General features: G+C 42.9%; 1 protein-coding gene across 8 annotated transcripts in view; it reads right to left on the minus strand.

Annotated features, from left to right (window-relative positions):
- Positions 1-645: 645 nt before the first annotated feature.
- The window catches only part of tacc2 (transforming, acidic coiled-coil containing protein 2), a 77,138-nt gene continuing 66,988 nt past the window's right edge, over positions 646-10,795 (minus strand). For all 8 annotated transcript variants that reach the window (XM_042305624.1, XM_042305622.1, XM_042305620.1 and 5 more), the window contains 2 exons: positions 4,233-4,353; positions 646-2,133 (listed from right to left, as the gene is read on the minus strand). In XM_042305624.1, the coding sequence (XP_042161558.1) occupies positions 2,068-2,133; positions 4,233-4,353 (187 nt within the window). In that variant the 3' untranslated portion in view covers positions 646-2,067. The remainder of the gene's footprint in view (positions 2,134-4,232; positions 4,354-10,795) is intronic.

The raw sequence follows: 10,795 nt of genomic DNA on the forward strand, positions 1-10,795 counted from the left end.
TCATGGGTGGTATCTCTACAAATACAGTCATGGGTAGTATCTCTACAAATACAGTCATGGGTGGTATCTCTACAAATACAGTCATGGGTGGTATCTCTACTATTCACTCAAAAAGAAAAAGGCACCCGGGGAAATATATCACACAGTTTAATTACATGTTATTCCACTGTAGAGTGAGTGCATTTTATATTTCACTTCAGAGTAGAGTGAAATACTAATTAGTTCACTCCAGCGTATTGTGAATTTCACACAGCCAGTGTTAATTTACTAGTCTGTATAGTGTGACAGAAACATTGTCTAAATGTTAACATTCAGTGTTGAATTCACTCTGTTGAGTGTGAAGGCATATGCACACCACAAACATTATGAACAGAGGTGTTCTGAAATAAACATGACACACAGGGACCGTTTCTGTCATTCCCACAGCACTGAGAATCCTAGGTGTGTGTGTGTGTGTGTGTGTGTGTGTGTGTGCGCGTGCGTGCGTGTGTGCGTGTGCAATTTTCATTTTCCTCCTAGGACTCCATTTTCATATCAGGCGACCCCACGTGGTGTTGCGACCCCCTAGGTTGGGAAACGCTGGCCTGATCACTTTGGAGGTGTTTGTTGTTTTGCTTTTGTTTTTCAAAGAAGCCACATCCCATGTTTCTATTGTCATCCTTTATTTCACGTTTCAGATGCTGTACACTATAGCTGTGCAGACCTGGGTTCAAATACTATTAGAAATCAATTCAATTACATTATCGGTGCTTGATTGATCTTGCCTGGTTTAACAGATTAATAGAATCGTCCCAAAACTGCAAACTCCGGCCATTTGGCGCTCTAGGCCAGAACAAACACTCAACATTTTGAACCCAGACGTGTAGCTGTGCAGAGCTCTTTTTTCAATTGCTTCCACCTTGTGAACACATCAATTATAACAGGACTGTGACATAGAGATCCAAGATTGAATTACTTTACCTACCCTCAGTCCCAACACCTGATTATTACAGGAATAATTACCGTTCATCGTCATCAATATTAAAATTAAAATAAATAAAATCCTATCACACGTTTAGTTTTTTCTCCAAGAAAAGATATGACATAAAATTACGCCTCACAAAGTATCTGCACGATAACACGACCAAGGGAAGCCATTTAAACACAATATTGTATCAAAATCCAGATATATATATATATATATCTCTATTATAATCATCAACTTCCTACTTACAAAACAAAAAGGACGTTTATATTTTTCTACTTCCACATGCAGTTCTCTGTGATCAAGTATATTTCTTATTAACTGAACGATTCATTGATTTATTCTATATATATATATGGTTTTCTTTTCCTCTGTGTTTCACTCTCTAGTGTTGAGGATTGAAGACACAGCAGGAGTTGGAAGAGGGAACCGTATGTCCCCATCATTTGCTGTCATGGCAACCACATCGCATATCGGTCTATCTTCAATCAATGCACTCACCTTTCTCTCTATCACGCACATGCTTTCTCACACACATACACACACACACACACACACACACACACACACACACACACACACACACACACACACACACACACACACACACACACACCACAACATGTGTACAAACTGTAAATGTGTACATGAGACTGAGTTGCACACTTGTACATACCCACCCACACACCACACACACCACACACACCCACACACCCACACACATCACACTATCTCTCTCATTGATGATATAGAGTACATTTCAAAACACTTTTTCACAGGATCCCTGATACAGGACATGTTTTGCACATTGGCACATCAAAATGTACTGGGTGAAACAGAAGAAAACCATTGACCCTCCCCAATACTCTGGGGGTGCAATGATGCCAGTAGATACACAGTCAGTCAGTAGTATATTAAATCCAGAAACCACTTTGGCTTCAACTGTCCATCTGTCCAGCTGCCCATCAGTCCAAAGTGAAAGTTTGGACGTAAAAGAGAAAACCACATCCTCTCCACATCCACATCCTCTCTCTTTATCTTTCTTCTATTCTTCTACCAGTCCTTCCCCTCAGGCCCTGGAGACATGGACGTATTCAGTGTTGCTAACTCTTTCCCATCTTGGCGATCAGCTCGTCACAGATCTTGGTCAGTTCTTCGATCTCTTTGTTCTTTAAGGAAGAGAGACAAAACCAGGAGGTTAGAGTAATTCTGTGTTCATTTCGTCCCCCAAAAATAGTGACTAAAGTATTCGTCAAGCAACAATTTTTCAGTGGCTAATGATGAGACTATAACTGACTAAATAGGCCCAGAAAAAAATGGAATTAAACAAACAATATTTCATCTGAATAAAACAAGACGAGACAAAATTACTTCTGTGACTAAAATCTGACTACTAAATGGACTGGACAAGAGTTTTTGGAGAGATTGAGAGCTTTCAGTGATGAGCACAATTAATATATGCACCATGCGCAGTTGTGGACGGGACACACTCAGCACATCAGCTGGTAAGCTGCAGGGGAGCAAGCAATGAGTGTGGGCAGACACACTCTAGTTAAACATATCGGTCAGGCGACTCTCTTGCTTCCCTGTAACTAACCAATCACCACCAGCCTTCAAGTTAACCTGGTTAAAACAAGCTGCAAGGGCCTCACGAGTGGTGCAGTTGTCTAAGGCTCTGCATTGCAGTGCTAGCTGTGCCACTAGAGATCCTGGTTCGAGTCCAGGCTCTGTCACACCCGGCCGCAACCGAGAGACCCACTGGGCGGCGCACACTTGGCCCAGTGTCGTCTGGGTCAGGGGAGAGTTAGGGGATGTTTTTGTCCCATCTAGTGACTCCTGTGGCGGGCCAGGAACAGGGCTGACACAGTCGCCAGGTGTCCGGTGTTTCCTCCGACACAAATGTGTTAGTGTCTGTGTGTGAAAAACCAGGAATACAATCTAATCTATATCCTCTCTCTATCCCCCCTCCTTCCATCTCATGTCTATCCTCTCTCTATTCTCTCTCTGTCCTCTCTCCTCTCTCTCTCTCTCTGCGGCTGGCTTCCCCGGTTAAGCAGGCATTGTGCCAAGAAGCAGTGCGGCTCGGCTGGGTTGTGTTTCGGAGGACGCACGGCTCTCGACCTTCGCCTCTCCCGAGTCCGTATGGGAGTTGCAGCGATGGGACAAGACTGTAACTACCAGATACCACGAAAAAGGGGAAACATTGTTTTTCAAATGAATTCTGCTTCAGGAAATTAAAAACAATTTTAATAGTAAAACAACAGTCTAGATGTTTTTCTCTCCCTGGAGTACAGAAGAGTAGGCTGTCTTTGAATTTGTAGTATCGATCCTCTCACTTTCCCCACGGCATTTCATAGCCAGGTTCTGTTGCCTGAGTGGCCAAGTATCCCTTTTCTTCCTCAGAGAAAACGGCGTGATTCCTTCACCGTTCAAAAGATATATCCCATAATACCACTGCTGTGTGTTGTTCTTTCCAAATCGTGCATTGTGTCGCATTTTAAATTCATAAAGCATATCACGTGCCGTTCTAAAACTAGGTTAATTACATACCGGAGAGTTAACCATTCATTTAGGTTGTGGACCCAGTGACTCAGACTTATTCAAATGACACATTTTTTTGACTAAAACTTAGTGATATTTTAGGCAAAATGAATAAGATAAGACAAAAAGAGTGTCACAACTGGGTACCATTACAGTCGGTCATGTTTAGAAGTCTACAGACCTACTATCTTGCCTTAGGCTTTTGCTCAAAGGGCTAACACAGTCTATTGGCATGCATGACACCTGGCTTCTAATCCATTCTGTCACATACAGGATCTCAATTTGAGCAGTTTGCTTCAACTGGAAAATATTCCTGCAACAACAGGAGATGTGAATTATTACGTGGATTATAATGTTTTTGTAGTGCTTGATACATTTTTCGTAAGGGAAAATCAAGTGTAAAACCTCAAAGTGGATATAACTATCATCAGGAAGCCTTTTTAAACCTTAAATACACTACACGTTTCCCATTTCCTGCACTGCAGTAACGCTCTCCTGCAACAGGGTGATCAAATTAAGATTGTTCATCTGTATAACGCAATATGCTGAAGACGTGTGTCTTGTCTAGCCTTTAGCTCAGGGGGCTACCAGGAGTCCTCGTTTTGAATCCTATGTCCGTCACAAATAATGCGTGCATCCTTGGGGCATTTATTGACAAAGGGCCTCCCCTGTCCATGAAATCTTATCCATTGTGATATAAAAGGCCAAACTTATCCGAGATCAGTACCTTCTGCTCAAGAGTTCTCTCCAGTGAGTCCACCTTCATAGTCTCCTTCCTGAGAGAGGCCTGGTACGCTGCTGTCTCCTGACGGGACTTCATCCTCACGTGGGCGATGTCGGAGTTCGCCCTGAGATACACAAACAGGATGTTAGTGTCATGGTGAGAACATACAGGATGTTAGTGTCATGGTGGTCAGAACATACAGGATGTTAGTGTCATGGTGGTCAGAACATACAGGCTGTTAGTGTCATGGTGGTCAGAACATACAGGATGTTAGTGTCATGGTGGTCAGAACATACAGGATGTTAGTGTCATGGTGGTCAGAACATACAGGATGTTAGTGTCATGGTGGTCAGAACATACAGGATGTTAGTGTCATGGTCAGAACATACAGGATGTTAGTGTCATGGTGGTCAGAACATACAGGATGTTAGTGTCATGTTGAGAACATACAGGATGTTAGTGTCATGGTGGTCAGAACATACAGGATGTTAGTGTCATGGTGGTCAGAACATACAGGATGTTAGTGTCATGGTGGTCAGAACATACAGGATGTTAGTGTCATGGTGGTCAGAACATACAGGATGTTAGTGTCATGGTCAGAACATACAGGATGTTAGTGTCATGGTGGTCAGAACATACAGGATGTTAGTGTCATGGTGGTCAGAGCATACAGGATGTTAGTGTCATGGTGGTCAGAACATACAGGATGTTAGTGTCATGGTGGTCAGAACATACAGGATGTTAGTGTCATGGTGGTCAGAACATACAGGATGTTAGTGTCATGGTCAGAACATACAGGATGTTAGTGTCATGGTGGTCAGAACATACAGGATGTTAGTGTCATGTTGAGAACATACAGGATGTTAGTGTCATGGTGGTCAGAACATACAGGATGTTAGTGTCATGGTGGTCAGGACATACAGGATGTTAGTGTCATGGTCAGAACATACAGGATGTTAGTGTCATGTTGAGAACATACAGGATGTTAGTGTCATGGTGGTCAGAGCATACAGGATGTTAGTGTCATGGTGGTCAGAACATACAGGATGTTAGTGTCATGGTGGTCAGAACATACAGGATGTTAGTGTCATGGTGGTCAGAACATACAGGATGTTAGTGTCATGGTGAGAACATACAGGATGTTAGTGTCATGGTCAGAACATACAGGATGTTAGTGTCATGGTGGTCAGAACATACAGGATGTTAGTGTCATGTTGAGAACATACAGGATGTTAGTGTCATGGTGGTCAGAACATACAGGATGTTAGTGTCATGGTGGTCAGAACATACAGGATGTTAGTGTCATGGTGGTCAGAACATACAGGATGTTAGTGTCATGGTGGTCAGAACATACAGGATGTTAGTGTCATGGTCAGAACATACAGGATGTTAGTGTCATGTTGAGAACATACAGGATGTTAGTGTCATGGTGGTCAGAACATACAGGATGTTAGTGTCATGGTCAGAACATACAGGATGTTAGTGTCATGGTGGTCAGAACATACAGGATGTTAGTGTCATGGTCAGAACATACAGGATGTTAGTGTCATGTTGAGAACATACAGGATGTTAGTGTCATGGTGGTCAGAACATACAGGATGTTAGTGTCATTTTGAGAACATACAGGATGTTAGTGTCATGGTGGTCAGAACATACAGGATGTTAGTGTCATGGTGGTCAGAGCATACAGGATGTTAGTGTCATGGTGGTCAGAACATACAGGATGTTAGTGTCATGGTGGTCAGAACATACAGGATGTTAGTGTCATGGTGGTCAGAACATACAGGATGTTAGTGTCATGTTGAGAACATACAGGATGTTAGTGTCATGGTGGTCAGAGCATACAGGATGTTAGTGTCATGGTGGTCAGAACATACAGGATGTTAGTGTCATGGTGGTCAGAACATACAGGAGGTTAGTGTCATGGTGGTCAGAACATACAGGATGTTAGTGTCATGGTGGTCAGAACATACAGGATGTTAGTGTCATGGTGGTCAGAACATACAGGATGTTAGTGTCATGGTGGTCAGAACATACAGGATGTTAGTGTCATGGTGGTCAGAACATACAGGATGTTAGTGTCATGTTGAGAACATACAGGATGTTAGTGTCATGGTGGTCAGAACATACAGGATGTTAGTGTCATGGTCAGAACATACAGGATGTTAGTGTCATGGTGGTCAGAACATACAGGATGTTAGTGTCATGTTGAGAACATACAGGATGTTAGTGTCATGGTGGTCAGAGCATACAGGATGTTAGTGTCATGGTGGTCAGAACATACAGGATGTTAGTGTCATGGTGGTCAGAACATACAGGATGTTAGTGTCATGGTGGTCAGAACATACAGGATGTTAGTGTCATGGTGGTCAGAACATACAGGATGTTAGTGTCATGGTGAGAACATACAGGATGTTAGTGTCATGGTCAGAACATACAGGATGTTAGTGTCATGGTGGTCAGAACATACAGGATGTTAGTGTCATGGGGGTCAGAACATACATGATGTTAGTGTCATGGTGGTCAGAACATACAGGATGTTAGTGTCATGGTGGTCAGAACATACAGGATGTTAGTGTCATGGTGGTCAGAACATACAGGATGTTAGTGTCATGGTGGTCAGGACATACAGGATGTTAGTGTCATGGTGGTCAGAACATACAGGATGTTAGTGTCATGGTGGTCAGAACATACAGGATGTTAGTGTCATGGTGGTCAGAACATACAGGATGTTAGTGTCATGTTGAGAACATACAGGATGTTAGTGTCATGGTGGTCAGAACATACAGGATGTTAGTGTCATGTTGAGAACATACAGGATGTTAGTGTCATGGTGGTCAGAACATACAGGATGTTAGTGTCATGGTGGTCAGAACATACAGGATGTTAATGTCATGGTGGTCAGAACATACAGGATGTTAGTGTCATGGTGGTCAGAACATACAGGATGTTATTGTCATGGTCAGAACATACAGGATGTTAGTGTCATGGTGGTCAGAACATACAGGATGTTAGTGTCATGGTGGTCAGAACATACAGGATGTTAGTGTCATGGTGGTCAGAACATACAGGATGTTAGTGTCATGTTGGTCAGAACATACAGGATGTTAGTGTCATGTTGAGAACATACAGGATGTTAGTGTCATGGTGGTCAGAGCATACAGGATGTTAGTGTCATGGTGGTCAGAACATACAGGATGTTAGTGTCATGGTGGTCAGAACATACAGGATGTTAGTGTCATGGTGGTCAGAACATACAGGATGTTAGTGTCATGGTGGTCAGAACATACAGGATGTTAGTGTCATGGTGAGAACATACAGGATGTTAGTGTCATGGTCAGAACATACAGGATGTTAGTGTCATGGTGGTCAGAACATACAGGATGTTAGTGTCATGGTGGTCAGAACATACAGGATGTTAGTGTCATGGTGGTCAGAACATACAGGATGTTAGTGTCATGGTGGTCAGAACATACAGGATGTTAGTGTCATGGGGGTCAGAACATACATGATGTTAGTGTCATGGTGGTCAGAACATACAGGATGTTAGTGTCATGGTGGTCAGAACATACAGGATGTTAGTGTCATGGTGGTCAGAACATACAGGAGGTTAGTGTCATGGTGGTCAGAACATACAGGAGGTTAGTGTCATGGTGGTCAGAACATACAGGATGTTAGTGTCATGGTGGTCAGAACATACAGGATGTTAGTGTCATGTTGAGAACATACAGGATGTTAGTGTCATGGTGGTCAGAACATACAGGATGTTAGTGTCATGTTGAGAACATACAGGATGTTAGTGTCATGGTGGTCAGAACATACAGGATGTTAGTGTCATGGTGGTCAGAACATACAGGATGTTAATGTCATGGTGGTCAGAACATACAGGATGTTAGTGTCATGGTGGTCAGAACATACAGTATGTTATTGTCATGGTCAGAACATACAGGATGTTAGTGTCATGGTGGTCAGAACATACAGGATGTTAGTGTCATGGTGGTCAGAACATACAGGATGTTAGTGTCATGGTGGTCAGAACATACAGGATGTTAGTGTCATGTTGGTCAGAACATACAGGATGTTAGTGTCATGGTGGTCAGAACATACAGGATGTTAGTGTCATGGTCAGAACATACAGGATGTTAGTGTCATGGTGGTCAGAACATACAGGATTTTAGTGTCATGGTGGTCAGAACATACAGGATGTTAGTGTCATGGTGGTCAGAACATACAGGATGTTAGTGTCATGGTGGTCAGAACATACAGGATGTTAGTGTCATGGTGGTCAGAACATACAGGATGTTAGTGTCATGGTGGTCAGAACATACAGGATGTTAGTGTCATGGTGGTGAGAACATACAGGATGTTAGTGTCATGGTGGTCAGAACATACAGGATGTTAGTGTCATGGTGGTGAGAACATACAGGATGTTAGTGTCATGGTGGTCAGAACATACAGGATGTTAGTGTCATGGTGGTCAGAACATACAGGATGTTAGTGTCATGGTGGTGAGAACATACAGGATGTTAGTGTCATGGTGGTGAGAACATACAGGATGTTAGTGTCATGGTGGTGAGAACATACAGGATGTTAGTGTCATGGTGGTCAGAACATACGGGATGTTAGTGTCATGGTGGTCAGAACATACAGGATGTTAGTGTCATGGTGGTCAGAACATACAGGATGTTAGTGTCATGGTGGTCAGAACATACAGGATGTTAGTGTCATGGTGGTCAGAACATACAGGATGTTAGTGTCATGGTGGTCAGAACATACAGGATGTTAGTGTCATGGTCAGAACATACAGGATGTTAGTGTCATGGTGGTCAGAACATACAGGATGTTAGTGTCATGGTGGTCAGAGCATACAGGATGTTAGTGTCATGGTGGTCAAAACATACAGGATGTTAGTGTCATGGTCAGAACATACAGGATGTTAGTGTCATGGTCAGAACATACAGGATGTTAGTGTCATGTTGAGAACATACAGGATGTTAGTGTCATGGTGGTCAGAACATACAGGATGTTAGTGTCATGTTGAGAACATACAGGATGTTAGTGTCATGGTGGTCAGAGCATACAGGATGTTAGTGTCATGGTCAGAACATACAGGATGTTAGTGTCATGGTGGTCAGAACATACAGGATGTTAGTGTCATGGTGGTCAGAACATACAGGATGTTAGTGTCATGGTGGTCAGAACATACAGGATGTTAGTGTCATGGTGGTCAGAACATACAGGATGTTAGTGTCATGGTGGTCAGAACATACAGGATGTTAGTGTCATGGTGGTCAGAACATACAGGATGTTAGTGTCATGGTCAGAACATACAGGATGTTAGTGTCATGGTGGTCAGAACATACAGGATGTTAGTGTCATGGTGGTCAGAACATACAGGATGTTAGTGTCATGGTGGTCAGAACATACAGGATGTTAGTGTCATGGTGGTCAGAACATACAGGATGTTAGTGTCATGTTGAGAACATACAGGATGTTAGTGTCATGGTGGTCAGAACATATAGGATGTTAGTGTCATGGTCAGAACATACAGGATGTTAGTGTCATGGTGGTCAGAACATACAGGATGTTAGTGTCATGGTGGTCAGAACATACATGATGTTAGTGTCATGGTGGTCAGAACATACAGGATGTTAGTGTCATGGTGGTCAGAACATACAGGATGTTAGTGTCATGGTGGTCAGAACATACAGGATGTTAGTGTCATGGTGGTGAGAACATACAGGATGTTAGTGTCATGGTGGTCAGAACATACGGGATGTTAGTGTCATGGTGGTCAGAACATACAGGATGTTAGTGTCATGGTGGTCAGAACATACAGGATGTTAGTGTCATGGTGGTGAGAACATACAGGATGTTAGTGTCATGGTGGTGAGAACATACAGGATGTTAGTGTCATGGTGGTCAGAACATACAGGATGTTAGTGTCATGGTGGTGAGAACATACAGGATGTTAGTGTCATGGTGGTCAGAACATACAGGATGTTAGTGTCATGGTGGTGAGAACATACAGGATGTTAGTGTCATGGTGGTGAGAACATACAGGATGTTAGTGTCATGGTGGTCAGAACATACGGGATGTTAGTGTCATGGTGGTCAGAACATACAGGATGTTAGTGTCATGGTGGTCAGAACATACAGGATGTTAGTGTCATGGTGGTGAGAACATACAGGATGTTAGTGTCATGGTGGTCAGAACATACAGGATGTTAGTGTCATGGTGGTGAGAACATACAGGATGTTAGTGTCATGGTGGTCAGAACATACGGGATGTTAGTGTCATGGTGGTCAGAACATACAGGATGTTAGTGTCATGGTGGTCAGAACATACAGGATGTTAGTGTCATGGTGGTCAGAACATACGGGATGTTAGTGTCATGGTGGTCAGAACATACAGGATGTTAGTGTCATGGTGGTCAGAACATACAGGATGTTAGTGTCATGGTGGTCAGAACATACAGGATGTTAGTGTCATGGTGGTCAGAACATACAGGATGTTAGTGTCATGGTGGTCAGAGCATACAGGATGTTAGTGTCATGGTGGTCAG

This window comes from Oncorhynchus tshawytscha, linkage group LG24 (assembly GCF_018296145.1).
Source record: "Oncorhynchus tshawytscha isolate Ot180627B linkage group LG24, Otsh_v2.0, whole genome shotgun sequence".
NCBI lineage: Eukaryota > Metazoa > Chordata > Actinopteri > Salmoniformes > Salmonidae > Oncorhynchus > Oncorhynchus tshawytscha.